At 36.6% G+C, this 21,229-nt stretch overlaps 1 protein-coding gene across 1 annotated transcript in view; it reads left to right on the forward strand.

Moving 5' to 3' along the window:
* Positions 1-894: 894 nt before the first annotated feature.
* LOC105183010 (probable phospholipid-transporting ATPase VA) overlaps positions 895-21,229 on the forward strand; it is a gene marked incomplete at its 5' end in the record, with an annotated part of 29,866 nt that continues 9,531 nt past the window's right edge. The window contains 4 exons of the mRNA XM_025306743.1: positions 895-1,193; positions 2,206-2,374; positions 19,644-19,997; positions 20,453-20,748. Of these exons, the coding sequence (XP_025162528.1) occupies positions 895-1,193; positions 2,206-2,374; positions 19,644-19,997; positions 20,453-20,748 (1,118 nt within the window). The remainder of the gene's footprint in view (positions 1,194-2,205; positions 2,375-19,643; positions 19,998-20,452; positions 20,749-21,229) is intronic.

Here is a 21,229-nt window from a genome sequence, read left to right on the forward strand (position 1 = left end):
GGAATTCTTCGACGACTCGATGTTGTTACCAATATAATGCGAAACAAATTTTCCGTTTTGATATGCATCGAATATTATTCGATTTTACTCGATATATATATATATATATATCGTATATGGTATATATATATATATATCGTCGATCGCGTTCCGTTATACAAACAGAATATTCGTTTCGATTTCGACAAACATTTGCACTGCCGCTGGTGCCGTTCGCGAAGCCGTGCACCATTCCATTTTCGCGGTGACGACAGCGTCTGAGTAGCCTTAGGAGTTCTTTTATGCAACACGAGGATTTGTCGATTGCCCTCGTCAATCTGTTAAGTACTAGTCGACTCTACTCGTACGTATGTAACTTTGCTACAAGCATTATTTTTCTTTCCCTGTCGCACAATGCACAAGTAAAACTGAACGTTTAATTTTATCTGGTTTTAACAATAAGGATCCGTGAATGTGTTCAGAGTTATTTTATTGTTAATTTATCGAAAAAGATTGTGCGTATACATAGTACGTTTTGTTCGCATACAATAGCTACAGTTTATTCCGCGAAACAGGCTACGCTCCACTTGGAGAATGTTACATGCTCATCGAGCTCACAATCGGATCTTTATTGCGGTAGCACAGAATGCATTTACGTAATTGCGAAGCGGAATAATTAAGAAATATTAGGCGGAATCATCTCTTTAACATTATGAACTGTTGTACAGTAGGGGAAAAAAACGCAATTAAGTTATTAGAAAGTTTACGGGACCATTTTTATTGTTATTTATTTTTTTTATTTCTATTTTTTTACTTCTATTTTTTTACGATTAATGTAATTACTTCTGCGGTAATGCAAGCAGGGCAACGCCTAGGGCTACAACGACAACGACACGATCTCCACTAATCTCCTGACTGAGATCACAATTTCATTGTAGCGAAGGCGACAGATACGTGAAGGTGGCATGGAAAGATGTCAAGGTGGGTGACCTGGTTCACCTCTCGAACAACGAACTGGTACCAGCCGATCTCTTGCTTCTGCGAAGCAGTGATCCTCAGGGATTAGCTTATCTCGATACATGCAATCTGGATGGCGAATCGAATCTAAAGCAACGTCAGGTTGTCAGGGGTTTTCTCGATCTGCAGGATACCTTTCAGCCTTCCAAGTTCCGATCGGTAGTCGAAGTCGATCAGCCAAGTACTAGAATATATAGGTAAATATCCAACTACGATAAGAATCATTTAATGTTTTTTATATTGAGCATTACCGTAAGATTGTGATAGATTTAGCAGCTGAGTGCTTAATATTGAATAAGCACCCGCAGTCTATCGATTTTCTTTAAAAATTCCTTTATTGATTTTAAACATTGTGTAATTCGCATTCTTTCTTTTTGATAATTTGCAATTTTGTATTTTTGTGTTTATATAATTAAATTTTTGCGTTAAATTCGTATAAATAATCCGTCCTAAAATGGGACTTTATTTCCATAGAGATAAATAAACTTTTCGCATTCGAGCATATTAATCTTTTCAAAGATATTAACACATATATATGCGTTCAGATCTTTCAATCAACGTTCAATCTTTCTTTTTCTATTCAACCATTGTGTCGACGAAAATAAAATGAACAGTACTGTAAATTAATATTCACAACAAAATTTCATGTGGAAAAGGAAAAATCTTATCATATAATTGACATATATCATTGTCATATTTATGTCACTTTAAAGTAAATCTTTTTCTTCTGATTTTTTAGTAAATTTGTCTAAAGAAATTTCTTTTCTAAAGAAGTTTCTAATTGTAACTGAAGTAGCTGCAGCTGAATTTAAATTTAGATTTGAGGTCCAAAAGGCGTTTTGCCGCACCGTTTTTTTTTCTTTTTCTTAAGTCTTGTAAGGAGTTTTGAATAGTGTTGTTACGGTGCTTTTTGACTGCAGAAGGTCAAAATTATGATATATGATGTTCTTTGTGGATTTCACAAAAAGTCCAGACGAACTCTTCGTCTGAATTCGTTGATTCATATAAATAGACGACATTTTCCAGCGATACTTCTCTTCGACATATAACTTTCACTTGTCTTGCAAAACTTTCACTCGACGTTGCCAGCAATTTATGCCAAGCAAACACTTATTACAATCGCTATTTATAATTGTGATAGATGTCCAAGGCGTAATTCACGTTGACTGGATTACACTTAATCTCACGTGTTTCTGATACATCCGCTAGGTTTCACGGCGCCGTGGTGCACCTGGACGGCGGCAGAGTACCCGTATCCACGGAGAACCTTTTGCTCAGAGAATGCGTTTTAAAGAATACTGATTTTGTTGAAGGTATAGTCATATATGCAGGTCACGAAACCAAAGCGTTGCTGAATAACGGCGGACCCAGATACAAGGTAAATATCTAAAGAAAGACTAAAGAAAGATGTATTAGGAGCGCAAAAAAGTTCTGAGCCTTTTTTTGCAAAATTCAAAATTTATTTAAAAACAAACAAAACTATATTAATCAACGAAATATTCCCCGTTTGCATCGATGACCTTTTGCCATCTTTCGGGCAGCTTGCGAATTCCCTGATGGTCACCGGCTTCGAGGCGATAAAGTCATCAATGCATTTTCGTATCTCTTCAAGTGTCACAAAATGTGTATCAGCCAAGAAATGCTGCAGAAACCGGAATAGGTAGTAATCAGAAAGCGCCATGTCTGGGCTATACGCCGCGTGCGGGAGAAGTTCCCAGCCTAACGCAAAGATATGGTCCTGAGTCACTTTCGCAACATGTGGTCGGGCATTGTCATGAAGCAGTATCACTTTACGACGTCCTTTGCCAGTAAATGGCCTCTTTTCTTCAAATGCATCGCTCAAATTGCTCAATTGTTGCTGATAGCAATCTGCCGTTACTGTTTCACCCCGCTGTAACAACTCGTAATATAATATTTAATCCCACCATATGCAAAGCAAAACCTTCTTGGCGTGGATATTGGTCTTTGGCATCGATATCGAAGGTTGACCAGGATCAACCTATGATTTTTTACGCTTCGGATTATCATAAAGTATCCACTTTTCATCACCTGTAATGATTTGGTGCAGAAAATCCTTTTTCCGGAACCTTGAAAGCAAAATAAGTGCCGTGTCACGCCGTCGATTTTTGTTGTCTTCGGACAGTGCATGCGGAACCCATCTGCCTTCCTTTTGAACTTTTCCCATTGCATGTAAACGTGTGGAAATGGCTTGTCGCGTAACGCCAAGTTGCTCTGCAAGCTCCTTTTCAGTTTGTGCAGAGTTTATATCCAATAATGCTTGCAGTTCGTCCGTTTCAATCTTTTGAGGGCATCCAGCACGCGGTTCATCTTCAAGACTGGAATCTCCTTGGCGAAATTTTTGATACCACCTTTTATACGTAGCATAACTTACAGCGTTCTCTCCATATCAACACAGCAACACAGATCATTTCAATAGCTTCAGCAGCATTTTTCTTCAAATGAAACGCGAAGTGGATGGAAAATCGAATATGCTCTTTTGTTATTGCCTTTGTGAACACTGCTAATTTTAAGGTTATGTGCATCAAACGCCAAATCGCACGATATTTCGAAAGACCAAATGTCACTGCTTTAAAACCGCAAGAGGGCGGGAAAATTAATGCAATTTAAATTGTGGTTTCAGTAGTATGAAATCTAGGGCTCAGAACTTTTTTGCGCTCCTAATACATAAAAGTGCCAAATATCCGTTTTACTCTACCAAAAATAAGGCACTTTAGTAGCACACATAAGAATATGCAGTTGTTCAAAAGGAATTTTAACAAACAATATTGAACAAAAACAATTGTTTTACAGAAAAACAATAAAAGCAATTATGATAGAAAACAAGAATATCTGTTGCATAGGTCTAATCAATGCAAAATTAATATAAATATCTGGTCTGTAAGGACTACTTATACCAGAAAAATATTACTGGAAAAATATGTAATTGTTTATTAAGAATGACCTTTGTTACACACGTTGCAGCCAAATATTTCGACCAAAAAATATTGACTCTTTTCTATTTTGTTAATGTTTTAGACTAGAGCTGGACACAATCTGCATATTTCGGGCGAAATTCAATAGGTGATGCCTACCATCCCCCTTGCACCGCCCCGCGCTCAGCGGCCGTGGCGATGATCGCGGTGCACTCAGGCCCGTCGCTGTATAAGAAATCAGCTGGGCCGTCACATTATCATTAAAATTGTTTCCTCGTTTAATAATCATTTTAAAATATATATGTTTACGTGTTTAATACATATATATATATATATGTATATATATATATAATATATTTATAATATACAGGGTGTTTGATAGCTGATCATGCAGACGAAAGATGGAGATAGATTGGGTGTAGCCGAGAAGAAAAGTCATGTACCATAATGTCAAATTGGCAATAGTTACCGAGTTATTAATTAAAACATGTGAGCCAACGAGCGCGTAGAGAGCGGAGGGCGGCCGCAGTAAGCACGTAGACATTTGATACAGGCGGAGTCAGCGAGTAACGGTAGGCAAGCGCGCGTGGCGAGGGGCAACGTAAGCGACAAGAGGCGATCGCGCGCGACGAAGAGCGAGCGAGCTTTTTCTTTATAGCTTTTTCCTTATAGCTCGCTCGCTCCTCGTCGTTCGCGCTCGCTCGCTCTTCGTCGCGCTCGCTCGCCTCTTGTCGCTTGCGCTCGCTCGCTCCTCGTCGCGCGCGCTCGCCTCTTGTCGTTTACGTTGCCCCTCGCTGCGCGCGCTCGCCTATCGCCACTCGCTGACTCCGCCTGTATCAAATGTCTACGTGCTTATTGCGGTCGCCCTCCGCTCTCTACGCGCTCGTTGGCTCACATGTTTTAATTAATAACTCGATAACTATTGCCAATTTGACATTATGGTACATGACTTTTCTTCTCGGCTACACCCAATCTATCTCCAACTTTCATCTGCATGATCAGCTATCAAACACCCTGTATATATATATTGGCGACTTGAATAAGTTCTCGCTGTTTTTTCGTGAAAATGAATGCTGTATTTAAAAAAATTAGTGAAGAACATGTCATTGAAAGTATTGTCCATCGCTAGCCACTACTTTCTCCCATCTTTCTGGCAGCATACGAATATCATGTCGAAAGAACGACTCATCTTTTGAGGTTATCCACGAATCGACCCATTTTTTGGAATCTTCCTAAGAATGAAAGTGCTGCTCAGATAGACTATGAGCCATTGATCGGAACAAGTGGTAATCGGAAGGAGCAATGTCCGGTGAATACGGCGGGTGGGGTAGGACTTCCCATTTGAGCGTTTCCAAATGAGTTTTGACCGATTTTGCAACATGTGGCCGAACGTTGTCATGCTGCAAAATTACTTTGTCGTGTCTCTCCTCGTATTGCGGCAGTTTTTCCTTCAATGCTCGGCTCAAACGCATCAATTGTAGTCGATAGCGATCTCCCGTGATGGTTTCGTTGGGTTTGAGGAGCTCATAATATACTACACCTAACTGATCCCACCAAATACAGAGCATGAGCTTGGAACCATGGATATTCGGCTTTGCCATTGATATTGATGCATGACCGGGCTTACCCCACGATTTTCTACACTTCAGGTTATCGTAGTGTATCCACTTTTCATCGCCAGATACGATGCCTTTCCTTTTTTGCCGTTGGAGCAGCTGTTCACACGTGAAAAAATGCCGTTCGACGTCTCTCGGCTTCAATTCGTACCCAATTTTCTTGCTTTTGAATCATTCTTAATGCTTTTAAATATTTGGCAACTGTTGTGTGATCAATTCCTAATGATTCTGCAAGTTCATTTTACATCTGATATGGATCTTCATCGAGTAATGCTTCCAATTCTTCGTCTTCAAACTTTTTCGGTGCGCCAGAGCGTTCTTTATCTTCAACATCAAAATCATTATTTTTAAAACATCTAAACCAATCTCTGCATGTTGTTTCCGACAGAACATGGTTGCCGTAAGTCTCCACAAAAATTATATGTGCTTCAGCTGCAGATTTTTTTTTTTTAAGTAATACAGTAAAATTCCCCGCAAATACTTTTTTTTGGCACGAAATTCGACATGTTTAACGCTATGAAAAAATATGTTGTTTACGCTTCGGCGGAATAACATATACTGTCACTTCGAACCTAATGATGGAGCTTCGCAATGAAGTTGGCTGTAGTATTACCTGATGCAAAAAGGCTAAAATAACACCATTTTTCGGGAAACAGCGAGAACTTATTCAAGTCACCAATACATATATATATACGCATATACACATCATATACAAGGTGTCCCAAAAGTAACAGACCACCCTAATAACTCTTCAGTATTGAAGTTTCAAGGAAAATGATCTGAATAAAAGTTGTAGGGATTTAAGAGAGCTACCTTATGATGACCTTGATTTTGACTTTGACCTCTATTTTCAAGGTAATTTGAAGGTCAACATGCGTTTTTTAAATAGGAACCCTTATTTTTTATTACACTGTCTTTTTCTACTAGTTAATTTGAACAACTTTTGTCTAAATCTTTTTTTATTTGTCTAATATTTTTTTTAATATTTGAGGAAAACTTGACAACATTTTCAATATTTAACTTACGATATCTCAAAAAAAAAAGTGGTACTAGACTTTCTTGCTTTATTTAGTCTCAAGAATATATTGTTACAATAGCGCCCTGATTTTTGTTAATTTGATGATTTTGAAATTTCCAAAAATCAGTAAGTTAACAAAAGTCAAGGCGCTATTGTAACAATATATTCTTGAGACTAAATAAAGCAAGAAAGTCTAGCACCACTTTTTCTTCCGACAAATAGTTAGCGAGATATCGTAAGTTAAATATTAAAAAAGTTACCAAGTTTTCCTCAAATATCTCAAAAAATATTAGACAAATAAAAAAATATTTTACACAAAAGTTATTCAAATTAACTAGTAGAAAAAAACAGTGTAACAAAAAATAAGGGTTCCCATTTAAAAAACGCAAATTGCCCTTGAAAATAAAGGTCAAAGTCAAAGTCAAGGTCATCATAAGGTAGCTCATTTAAATCCCTATAACTTTTATTCAGATTATTTTCCTTGGAACTTCAATACTGAAAAGTTATTAGGATGGTCTGTTACTTTTGGAACACTCCGTATAACACTTAAACATATATTTTAAAGTGATTATTAAACGAGGAAACAGTTTTAATGATAATGTGACGCCCCAGCTGATTTCTTATACAGCAACGGGCCTGAGTGCACCGCGATCGTCGCCAAGGCCGCTCAGTGCGGGGCGGTACAAGGAGGACGGTAGGCGTCACCTATTGTATTTCGTCCGAAATGTGCAAATCGTGTCCAGCTCTGTTTTGGACTTTATAGATAATAGTCATTTATAAGAGTAACGTCTGATATTTTGGCAGATATTTGAAATATTTCCGTAGATAATTCCATGGGTAACTCGATAAGTCTGAACATACATCTACATCATATTAACCTACACATTTTACAAACAATCTAGTGGCAACTCTTGACTAATATACAGGGTGTTTGATAGCTGATCATGCAGACGAAAGTTGGAGATAGATTGGGTGTAGCCGAGAAGAAAAGTCATGTACCATAATGTCAAATTGGCAATAGTTATCGAGTTATTAATTAAAACATGTGAGCCAACGAGCGCGTAGAGAGCGGCGGGCGACCGCAGTAAGCACGTAGACATTTGATACAGGCGGAGTCAGCGAGTGGCGATAGGCAAGCGCGTGCGGCGAGGGGCAACGTAAACGACAAGAGGCGAGCGCGCGCGACGAGGAGCGAGTGAGCGCGAACGACGAGGAGCGAGCGAGCGCAAGCGACAAGAGGCGAGCGAGCGCGAACGACGAGGAGTGAGCGAGCTATAAAGAAAAAGGTATAAAGAAAAAGCTCGCTCGCTCCTCGTCGCGCGCGATCGCCTCTTGTCGCTTACGTTGCCCCTCGCCGCGCGCGCTTGCCTATCGCCACTCGCTGACTCCGCCCGTATCAAATGTCTACGTGCTTACTGCGGCCGCCCTTCGCTCTCTACGCGCTCGTTGGCTCACATGTTTTAATTAATAACTCGGTAACTATTGCCAATTTGACATTATGGTACATGACTTTTCTTCTCGGTTACACCCAATCTATTTCCAACTTTTGTCTGCATGATTAGCTATCAAATACCCTGTATAAGCTGTCCCATTTTAAATGCCCCAGGCAAATATCTCGAAAAGTATGGAAGATACGGAAAAATGTTTCAGACAAAAATTGTTTCAAGGTTTGTCAAGATTCATGGTTTCAAGAGACTTAAAATAACTATATCAGTTTGTTTACAGATGGTGTCACTTTTGAAATATTCACTGATCACTACTTTTCTTAAATGAAAACTCCAATTTTTTATTATATTATCTTTATCCACTAATTAATTTTAATAACTTTTGTTTGAATCATTTTTTTATCTGTTTAATATTTTCTTAGATATTCAAGGAAAATTTTATAACTTTTCCAATATTTAAGTTACGATATCTCGCTAATTATTTGTTGGAAGAAAAAATGATATTAAATTTTTTTATTCTACTTGGTCTCAAGAATATATTGTTACAATAGTGCTCTCACTGTTTGATGATTTTATGATGATTTGATGTTAATTTGATGATTTTAAAATTTCGAAAGGTCAATAAGTTAACAAAAATTAGGGCACTATTGTAACAATATATTCTTAAAACCAAATAAAATAAAAAAATCTCGTATTATTTTTTCTTCCGACAAATAGTTAGCGAGATATCGTAAGTTAAATATTGAAAAAGTTACCAAGTTTTCCTTAAATTACTCAAAAAATATTAGACAAATAAAAAATGTTTCAGATAAAAGTTGTTCAAATTAATTGGTAGAAAAAGATGATTTAACAAAAATTGGGATTTTTATTTAAGAAAAAAATGATCAGTGAATATTTCGAAAGTGGTGCCATCTGTAAATAAAACGCTATCGCTATCTTATGTCTCTCTTCAAACCAAACAACTTTTGTCTGAAACATTTTTTATTTAGCGTAATGTTTCTGAGATATTTGATTGGATCTTTTAAGATGAAACACTATACAAGGTGTCTCAAAACGCTCGATTATCCTTTGGGGGTATAAAAGAGAATGAAATACTGGATCGAAAGTTTCTCTTCTATTTTTTCTTTCGACCATTAATGACAAATTTATTAACGAGGAAAGTCGACCAATAGCGTAGCGCGCATAACTGTCACGCAGTGTCGTACACTGACGCGGGACTCCACCCTACACTGGCACCGAAATTTGTCTTTATCTGATGATATCAAATAGCTCATTTATCATCCATTTGATAGTTGATTTATCATTATTTTTAATCAATAAAAGTATAAAAAATCGTTTGAAAACAAGTTTAAAAATAAAAATTTTAGTAAATGTTATTTTAAATGACAAAGACCAATAGTTTTTCAGTGGTTTTGAAAAAACCGATTTTAAGACCGCCTATTCAAAATGGCCTTCACCGGCGGCTAAGCAGACATGAGCTCGTCGGACTGCTTCCATCCTCACATGTTGGAACATTACTATGTCAATCGTGGCTGTAGCACGCGCGCTACGATGTCCTCTATGCTCTCCGGCTCCGTTTCATAGACTTTTTCTTCGAGGAATCCCCCAAAAAAAGTCCATGTGTGGTAGGTCCGGAGATCTGAAAGGATTTTTATTAATTCTCCGACGATTATTTTTTCTATGAGAAATATTAAATAAAAGTGTTGAAAATTCTTACCGTAGAGACTACCGCAGTAGACCATTCTTGCCAAACCACCGGTCAGGAAGGTGGACGTCTAATCACTTCACTGTGGGTCAGGAAACTGAAAAAGTGGCCAAAATACTAAAAGTGTTCCAATTGTTATGAAATGTGGTAGTCCGAGGTTCTCGGAGTTGCTGATTTCGAATCCGTATTCAAAATTTAGAAATTCAAAATGACGGATCCAATATGGCGGACGAAATGCTAAAAATGTTTGTACAGCAATTTGATACTAAAAAGTTTTCGAGGTCACTGATTTCAAATCTGTACTCAAAATTTAGAAATTCAAAATGGCGGATCCAATATGGCGGACGAAATTGCTAAAAATGCTCCGATTGTACAGCAATTTGATACTAAAAGGTTTTTGAGGTCGCTGATTTCGAATTTGTACTCAAAATCCAGAAATTCAAAATGGCGTATCCAATATGGCGGACGAAATTGCTAAAAATGCAATTTGATACTAAAAGGTTTTTGCGGTCGCTGATTTTGAATCTGTACTCAAAATTGAGAAATTCAAAATGGCGGATCCGATATGGTGACTATGAAATAAAAAGATGTAATCATGTAATTGAAACGCCTGCGGTTTGCTTACAAAATCTGTAATTTTCGGGGCCTACCACGAGGAGATTACAATATGATTCAGACTCCTTAATTATCGTATTGGTAATTCGGAATGCTTTATTAAAGTGAATCCCCTCGCCTCTCACTGTATTCGGGGTGCTTTATTAAAGTGAGTCCCCTCGCCTCTCACTTTATTAGCTATTCAATAATAACAATAATAATAAAACTATTCAAAATGTAGCAGGCAATCCATTATTGGAATGAAAAAATTGAAGTTCTAATGAACATTAATATTCGAGAGACATTACGCGACTAACTCTACTTCTTCGTCCGAAAGCTCTAATTCGTCGAGATACTCCATTGTTTTTGAAAACCCAATTATGTTGTCATCATTTTCATCGTCGCTGTCTGAGCTGTTGCCTGATTTATTTATATTAGACATTTCTATTTCGGGCATGGAAAGAAGATATTTTATTTTTGGAGGTAGTGGCTGTCATTTAGCTTTATTGCGTGCACTGTTTAGTCGGGAATCTAAATTTATAGAGGATATCTGAGGATCTGATGAATCAATTGCTCTATAAAACAGATCTTCCAGGTTCTTAGTATGACTTTGCTTTCGGCTGTGCTATATCTTATTCTTTTATAGTCTTTATTCCGAGCTTCAGAAGCCTCCTCTCCAAGCATTCCAACCGGCAATATACTATTTCTTATTATCGCAGCACCATATATTAGGATTTTATGTAATGCAGATGGCATGCGATATCAGAAGTAGTGTCGGACATATATCTCAGCAGTACAACGGTAAAGTGCGTCAAAGCGTAATGAGTTGATGGGAAGTTGTTACTAGAATCATTTTCAAGTTGTTAAAAATTTCACGTCAAGCCTAAGGCATTGTGCAAATAGATTAGGATCTTTAAAGGCTCGGCGCGCCATATTGCCATCATTAGTAGATCCAAAACCACTCGACTTAAACTTGTCTACTCTTAGTCCCATCTTTTCCCAAAGACATGCTTGGATTATTTTTTTACGATTTGCAAATACGATTTTGTGAGACTTGTTTCTTACTTGCCACACTTTAATATCGAGTCTATAAGAAATGTGAAGAATACATTCCAAAAACCTAATCCATGCATGTTAATAGGCTGATGCCGTATTCAAATGACAACGGCTTAGGTGTAAATGCATTTGAGAGGTCGTTAAACTGTGAAGATGTCGATTGACAAATAGGGCAAGACTGCATAGATTTGGTCCCTGTTATTCTAAACCTTACTATCGATAAGTGTCATGAAGAACGAGAAATGCACGCAAATAGTACACTCATTTAGCAATATTTCTATACTTTGCAAGTGGTCTATTTGTTCGTCAATGAGGCGCTTCTGTGATATGATGATTTCGGCCGATTCTTTTACATATTGTAGTTTAATTGGACGACAAAATCGGAGTGACTGTGAAGTTCTATTATTCCATAACACAGAATTATTTGCAGTTGACAGGCGCAGGGGAATTAAGGTAGTGGCGAATAAATTTTCATCACTTATGTCAGCATTTTTTGTATCGAACCTTTGTTTATAGGCAGAATATCCAGAACTCCCATCAAAGCCCCAAGAGCAAATCAGCACAGTTTCAACTTCCGTGGAATTCGTAGTTCTTGCATAATGAAGTACAACATCGGCTTGCATATTTACTATTCTTTGAGCAGTATAGTTGAGTAATGCTTGCAAAGAAATCTCAGCATAAGTATCACTGATAGATACAGATTCTGCTGTATTTATTGCTGCGACTTTATTGTATGAAGGAAAAACATTATCGTTTCTTGATATTAACATTTTACACATATTTTTGTAATATTCTTTCGATAGATTATGATCAATCAAATACGCCAAACTTTCCTGTGGGCTCATTTTTATAATTTGATTCTTCGCCTCTCCGATAAGTTTTTGGACTTTAGCTGCTTATTCTATGCCTTCCGAGATATTCTTCAGAACTGCAGTTAAATAAATTTCGCCTGAAACTCTCGCTACGTGACGACAAGCCCTCAGTATTTTATCTGGATCATTTTGATGTTGAGTACTGATAAAAGCAGTCTCTCGTCTCCAAGATCGTTCAGATTTTTGACTGAATGGGAGACATGGGCGATCCCGGCCTGGTCATGCATTCAAATGCAAACATTTTTTAACTTTGACAGTATTCAAATCCAACTCTGGCAACTTAAACTCTGAATCTAGCCAGTATCCATATAAGGACTCAAATCTATCCTTCCTCCTTTTCGCTAATTCCCATTTCTTATTCCGTCTACTTTTGAGAGCGCTTACATTTTTTTTTCAATTTATTTAGCGATTCAACTTCGACATCATCTATATTTATATTCAACTTTTCCAGAATATAATTCATAGCCGCAACTATGTCTTTTTCGCCAGATTTATTTGATAATTGTTGAACAATTTCTCGTTTAGTAAATTTGTAATTCATGGTTTCTAATTACTTATATATAACTCATTTAAATATTAAAATGATACTAATATGCGAGTGCAAATATTACTAATCAAGAGTTATCAAGGATATCAAGGGATATTAAGAGTTACAAAATTATACGCAACTTTTTAAGAAAAAGCACATTCAAAGTTTGATACAGTATTTGGTGTTTTTGACACATCGAAAGTGTTCGGACGATGATTCCGAACGAGATGAGTCGTAGTCATATGTACCTTCAGCGAATAATGTCGCGAGTTACGCAGTAACACATGCTTTCAAGTAAAGCGCCATATATTAGGTGTACAAATGTAAAATCCAAATTATTTTAAGCAGTTATGAAATCAATTTTAAATTGAATAGATTTTCCCGCTCTTTTGTGATTATGCAATGTTGACATATAGCTATTAAAAAGAACATATAGTTTGGCGAAAGGCCCAACATAACCTTCAAAAGTATTCAGTTCAGTACAGTCGAAAATGACAACAGATAAGGTGCATATCCGACATTGCATTCTTTACGAATTCCAACAAGGAAAAAATGCTGCAAGAGTGTGCGAATCGATTTGTTCCTTTCCCGGCGAAGGTGTTGTATCGTACGATGTGTGCGCATTTTGGTTTAAGCGATTTCAAAGCGGTAATTTCTAATCGACAAACAACACCCTGAAGACCCTCCGAAGTGCGATAATGATGATTTGGAACAACTGCTCGCTGAGAATTCGGCACAAACACAAAAAGAACTTGCAGAACAGTTGGGAGTAACGCAGCAAACGATTTCCAAACGCCTACATGAGATGGGAAAGATCCAGAAAGAAGGAAAATGGGTGCCTAACCGCATGAACTCACTGAAACCAACAAAAATCAACGAGTGACAGCTTTCTCTTCTCAATAAGCAGCGTCGAAAGTCTTTCTTGTGGAAAATCGTTACGGGGGATGAGAAATGGATACTCTATGAAAATCCAAAACGCAGAAAGTCATGGATAAATCCCGGCGAATCATCAAAATCGGTCGCAAAACTCAATCGCTTCGGAAAGAAGGTCTGCATTTGATGGGATATCACGCAAAGGCGTGCTTTATTATGAGTTGTTGGAACCGGGTGAAACAGTTACTGCGGATTGCTACCAACGTCAATTAATCTGCTTAAGTCAAGAATTGGAATGAAAACGCCCGTATACTGGCAAAGTAAAACGTCCAGTGAAATTGTTGCATGACAACGCCAGGCCACACATTGCTTCCAATACAAAAGATACCATAATGAGTCTTGGCTGGGACGTCTTGCAGCACGGCCGGCGTATTCACCAGACATTGCTCCATCCGATTATCACTTGTTTCGGTCGATGCAACACGCCTTGTCCGATATGCACTTCCAATCAGTGAATGAGATTCGAAAATGGCTTGACGACTTTATCGTGTCCAAAGACGTAACATTTTTCCGAGGTGGAATTCATCAGCTGCCTGAAAGATGGCTTAAAGTTATAGAAAGCAACGGCGAATATTTTGATTGAACAATTTAATTTACTTTCTTTTAAAATAAACCTTGAATGTAGCTGAAAAAATTGGATTATTCATTTGTACACCTAATATATTTAAATTGATATGGTTCTCTTCTGCCCTCCTTCAAGCTATTAAAAGTTTGTCTTAAACTTTTTTGCGTGTAAAACAGAAAAAATATAAAAAATATAACATATAAAAAACATAAGAAATACAAAAATAAAATCAGAAAAAGAACAAAAAGAAACAAAAATGAAGCTATGTGTTCACTGTATCCTTAATTCAATGTGGCGTTAAATGCAAATATTTGGAAGATATTCTTATTAAAACTTTGAATTGTAGTTTTTATTATTTTCCTATTATAATTATTGCGTTTACTAATTAAAACCCTCCACATATCAAATTTTATGAAATTTGTCTTTACATTTCCAGTTTATCATATTATATCATATATTAGGTCCGCCATATTAGATCTGCCATATTGGTCCGCCCTTTTCAATTTTGAAATTTGAATAACGGTTTCGTAATCAACGACTCTGAAAATCTTGTATATCAAGATTGAAGGAATTATGAACACACCATAAAATATTTGCTAAAAAGTTTACAACAATTACGATTCTTTGTTAATTAACAAATTGTAATATCGAAAAACGTGTAGGTCTCCGTGACAGCACAATAAATGACACGTGTTTTAAAAAAAGTTTCATTGAAATCAATTGAGAAGCCGTCGAACGACTTTTGCGCACAAAAGCCACTGTGCATTCGTGTAAACATGAATATTAAGAGTTCAGAATGAAAAATTGCAAAAATAGCAGGCTCATTTTATTCGTCAATAATTTTCGAATGCGACGATAATTTTCAATTTTTGATATCAAAAGTTGTGTAAAGTTGCGGACATTCCAAAATATGATAATAGGCTTTGAACATCGAAAAGTTTTACTGAAAGATAGCCGTGTCCCAATTCATGTTTATTTTTGTCGGAATTTCAATATCTTTCATTATATCTACGACTATTGGTAACGATAAAACTATATTCCAAATTTAGATTAGCAACATTCGGTGAAATACATAATATTTATGACATCAAAAATCATCGCATTCTTTACGCAATTTGTTTTCATTCAACTACTTATTGTAAGAACATTTGAACCTTAATAACCATAATAATTTGTTTATATCTACTATGACGTATTAATGTGGGAAAAATTATGATTCCAAATCAAAATTATGAAGTTGGTTTATGGCCACTTTTTCTGTCTTTTTGCCTACTTATGCACCTCGAAGCTTGTCGGGTGTCATGAGGAAGTGCTCCGTCTTGCTGGAACCAAAGTGATCTCTCCACGGGAGGCATGTTTTCCAGCAATTCAGGCAGCACTTCTTCCAGAAATGTCATGTATTATTGGCCCTGCAAGTAGAGGAACAGCAATAATTTTGACATTTGTTGCATGTTTACGCGTGTACACTTATGTACATTCGAAGAATTACATTTAGAGAATCGTTGAGCTGGTATGTGATGATTCTACCACCAAAAATTACCGCCCACACATTCACTTTCCAGCGACGCTGAAAACTTCTTGACTTCATTATGAAAGGATTTTCCTCAGCATAATAATGCATATTGTGCTAATTAAACATCCCTTCTCTTGTGAACAAACTTTTGTCTGTTCACATGATTTTGATCAAAAAGGTTTCGTCCTGGTAATATCGAGCCAAGAACTCACAACAAAATTGCATATGCAATAGTGCGTCTCCTTGATTTTGGACTCGAGTATAATGATATGGGACGGCATTTTGGCGGAGGATTCGATTCACCATTGCCCTCGTGATTCCGATAGCTCTCTCAAGCCTCCGGACACTAGTCGTCGGTGTTTCTCGTACATTCTCAAGAATCATCTTCTTGATGCCCGGGTTGAAAACATGCGACCTTCCTCCGTTATTTCGAGGAATTAGTTGACCCTCCGTCCTGAGCCGCTGATGGACACGCCAGAAGACGAGTAGGTACAGATGGCGCCGATTCGGGAAACGTTCCGTATACAATGCAGCTGCCTGCGTAGCGTTGCACTGACATTCACCATACACGAAGTGCAAGTCCGCGTACTCTACCATCGTATAAAACATTTCGAACTCAATCGTTTGAAAGATGATAAACGAATGAATTCGCTCGAATATTAAAAAGTCGGGAAATATCTCACTTCTTTTTTTGTCTTCACAGTTCGTTGTTTACGTTTTGAATCTCGTTGCGTTATAGAGTATCTCGTGCAAGAAATACAACTCCGTCAACCGTTTCTCAATCCGCGAAACATCGAAGATGAAAACATAAACATGGGAAAAGCAAAATAAAAGATAAAACGAAACTTTATTATGATGAATTGACATGTTATAAAAGAATACACGGAATACACATTACGTAGTTTCCGCGAACAACGTTTGAACAGGCGGTCTAAAAAATTGGTTTTTTTCAAGACCAATGGAAAACCATTGGTCTTTGTTATTTAAAATAACATTTACTAAAATTTCTATTTTTAAACTTGTTTTCAATCGATTTTTTATACTTTTATTGATTAAAAATAATGATAAATCAATTATCAAATGGATGATAAATGAGCTATTTGATATCATCAGATAAAGACAAATTTCGGCGCTAGTCCCGTGCCAGTGTGCGGCACTGCGTGACAGTTGTGCGCGCCACGCCATTGACCGACTTTCCTCGTTAATAATCGTTTGTCATTAATGATTGAAGGAAAAAATGGAAGAAGAACTTTCGATCCAGAATTTCACCCTCTTTCACACTCTCAAAGGATAATCGTGCGTTTTGAGTGTCCCATTATAAACAGTCAGTCCGAATATCTCGAAAACGGAGTTCGATAGACAAAAATGTTTCAGACAAAAGTTGTATGGTTTCAAGGGGGACATAAAATAACTATGTCGGTTTGTTTATACGAGGGCAGTTTGAAAACTTCTCAGCTTGACATATAGATGGCATTAGAAACTGTCAAACTATAATTGTATTGGAAAGTGGCATCCTTGATATAAACCCATGTGAAATTTTATTTCGACCTGTCAAGTCATTCGAGTAGTAGCACCAGTTTAATATTGACATGTCATTGTCTTTTTTAAAATGGAAAAGATTGAATATTGTGCAGTGATTAAATTTTTTGTTTTGGATGGTTTAACACCAACAGAAATTCATCCGAAATTGTTAAAAGTATATAAGGATGCATAACCTTCACTTTCCACTATGAAAAAATGGGCTACTCTTTTAAATCTGGTCGTACAAGCCTCGACGATGATCCACGCGAAGATCATCAAAAAACTGCTACAACACCACAAAACATTCAACAAGTCCATTATATGATGTTAGATGATCGACGAGTGAAAATGCGTGAAATAGCTGAGGCCATAGGCATCTCAAAAGAACGAATTGGAAATATTTTGCATGAAGAATTACATATGAAAAAGCTTTGTGCAAGATAGGTGCCGCATTTGCTAACAATTGACCAAAAACGCATTTGAATGCATATTTCTTAAGCGTGTTTGGATCGTTTTAAGCAAAATAAAATAGATTTCAAGCGTCGTTTCATAACTGTTGATGAAACTTGGATCCACCACTATACACCAGAGCGAAAAGAACAGTCGAAACAATGGATTGAAGCCGGTGGAAGTGCACCAAAGAAAACAAAGACGGTTCCATCAGCAGGAAAGGTTATAACAACAGTTTTTTGGGATTACAAAGGTATTTTGTTGATCGATTATCTTCAGAAAGATAAAACAATTAACTCTGAATATTATTGTAACCTTTTGGATCTATTGGATGCAAAAATTCGTGAGAAAAGATCTGCTTTAAAGAAGAAAAGAATCGTTTTCCATCAAGACAATTCACGTGTTCACACAAGTGTTTTGACAATGGCAAAATTCAACGAATTAAACTACGAATTGCTTGAACATCCAGCGTATTCACCAGATTTGGCTCCCTCTGACTATTATCTGTTTCCAAACCTGAAAAAATTCCTGGCTGGAAAGCGTTTTATATCAAATGAAGATATTGCAGCCGTGGATGGATATTTTGCAGACCTTCCGGAATCACACTTTAATAATGGTATTAATTATTGGAAAAACGTTGGAATAAATGTATTGAAGTTTCAGGAGATTATATTGAAAAATAAAATATATTTTACGGCAAAATAAATTTTCTTTCATTGTTAGGCCGAGAAATTTTCAGACTGTCTACGTAGATCGCATCACTCTTGAGATATTCACTGGTCATTACTTTTCTTAAATGGAAACCCAAATTTTTTATTATATTATCTTTTTCTACTAATTAATTTTAACAACTTTTGTCCGAAATATTTTTTTATTTACCTAATATTTTTTTAAGGTATTTAAGGAAAACTTGGTAACTTTTTCTTATTCTATATTTCTTATATTTAACTTACGATATTTCGCTAATAACTTGTCGGAAGAAAAAATAGTACTAGACTCTATTCTATTTGATCTCAAGAATATATTGTTACAATAGTGCTCTAACTTTTGTTAACTTATCGACTTTTGGAAATTCCAAGATCAAATTAACAAAAGTCAGGACGCTATTATAACAATATATTCTTGAGATTAAATAAAGCAGAGAAGTCTAGTACCATTTTTTCTTCCGATAAATAGTTACCGAGATATCGTAAGTTAAATATTGAAAAAGTTACCAAGTTTTCTTTAAATATCTTAAAAAATATTAGGTAAATAAAAAAATGTCTCAGATAAAAGTTGTTCAAATTAATTGACAGAAAAAGATGATATAATAAAAAATTGGAATTTTTATATAAGAAAAGTAATGATCAGTGAATATTTCAAAAGTGGCGCCATCTGTAAACAAACTGATATAGTTATTTTATATTCTCCTTGAAACTATACAACTTTTGTCTGAAACATTTTTCCGTATCTTCCATATTTTTCGAGATATTTACTTGGGACATTTAAAACGGGATATCCTGTATACACTTCGTAAAATGACCATTCAATATATAATTTATTTATATAATATATTTTCTGTTAAAAGTTTTAATAATAATTAAATATTAAAGAGGGTCAATTAATAATAACCGAAATATATATGATACATGTGACAAAGGTTACTTTCAATAAATAATTGTTACATCTTATTATAAAAGCACTAGTGACTCTTATTTTTTATTTCAATAGATTTTTTATTAGCCAGATATAGATTAGCCAGAGATTTCTTTTTTAATATTTTAGCAAAGAATTATACAAAGTGAAGGTAATAAACATGAGACATAAGTTAGAAACATGCGCGCGCGCTCGTTCGCTCGCTCGAGTGTCGCGTATGCTAAAAATTTCGCATCGCAACATAACACATAGTTCTTTTCAGCGTTCCCGTTTGGAAAAGCACATGAATCGGGACGTAAAGTGGTGCGTAGTGATATTGGTGGCACTGTGCCTAATCGGTGCATGCGGCTGCCGATTATGGCTAGCCACGTATACGGACACCAAGGCGATACCGTTTCTGCCGGTGCTGCAGGAGCCACTCTACGAGAGCATGTTGACCTTCTGGACCTTCGTCATAATATTCCAAGTGATGATACCGCTCAGTCTGTACGTGACGATCGAGATGGCTAAGGTGGGACAGGTGTACCACATCGGCCACGACCCGGCCCTCCACGACACGGAAACTGGTCGTAAGGCCGAGTGCCGTGCGCTGAATATCACAGAGGAACTAGGCCAAGTGAGTGCGGCGATTTATATTAAATGAATTCGCGCGCGAACGCGGTTGTATTATGCACGACTGTCGTCATAGAATTTCCTGTCAATTCGAAGAGCTAGAGAAAGCGCAAAAAATTGTGTTGAAGTTCAATAAGATTTTCCTGTTTTTTTTTATATCGTCACATATACATATTTATATTTATTTACATTTTTTATTAATTATTTCATATCAATACTTAGTTTCATTTATCTCTAAAGCAATATTGCTATTTTTTATATTTTTAATAGATAGAGATAAGTAATTTGATTAGCATTAAGAAGTGGATTCATCGTTTGTTGTAATATTTAGCACTTATCTGTTTATTTCTCAGACTTAAAGTAACTTTAAAGTGACTTAAGGTAGATCTTCCCGTAAATATCTATGAAATTACGTATTGACTGAATATTGCTCGGTACATTATACCGTTTGAACGACAGGTACAGTACGTCTTTTCCGACAAGACCGGCACTCTTACGGAAAACAAAATGCTATTTAGGAGATGCGCAGTGGGCGGCCAGGATTATTCACACATGGGCGACAACGAGAATCTGCTTCCGTGCGCGCGGCTTAAGGAGGACCTGCTCATAGGTACATTTCGACATCGCTTACAGGAATTTCTTATTGTCTTAGCCACGTGTAACACGGTTGTTGTAAATTCTCAACCGCATCACGATATTATGAACTCTAGCGGTGTCATCGAGGAACCTCAGAAAAACGGCATTGGCCCGACGAGGTTGGTACACACTAAATTAGCGAAAGAAATAAAGCAAGCACAATAGGGATGTTAACACTTTGATGGCCGCTGTCATGTATACGTGATTTCGCGAACCCATTGGTTACCAGTCGCTATCACATATAAATGATTTCGCGAGTCCATCGGTTATCAGCTGCTATTCACACTCACGTGATTAAAAAAATTTTTTTAAATTAAATTTAAATTATAAAAATACATTCAGCGCAGTTTTTTCATAAAATACTAAGAAAAATTAAGCAAAAAGTGCCGGCGTTAGGGGGGTAGATTTACGCGAGATATATCGGTGTCAAGTGATAGTCAACGAGCAAAATGTACAGCCATCAAAGTGTTAAAAAAGCTTAAATCAATTTTTTTCATTGCGCCTTAGAAAAGTAAGATCATTTTTTCGTCAATGAAAAAATCGTATCTGTTATTGCGGCACACTCTTGTGAAATTTACATTCTGTACTTCACTCTTAATA

The sequence above is a fragment of the Harpegnathos saltator genome, unplaced genomic scaffold (genome assembly GCF_003227715.2).
Source record: "Harpegnathos saltator strain DR-91 unplaced genomic scaffold, Hsal_v8.6 scaffold8, whole genome shotgun sequence".
Classification (NCBI taxonomy): domain Eukaryota; kingdom Metazoa; phylum Arthropoda; class Insecta; order Hymenoptera; family Formicidae; genus Harpegnathos; species Harpegnathos saltator.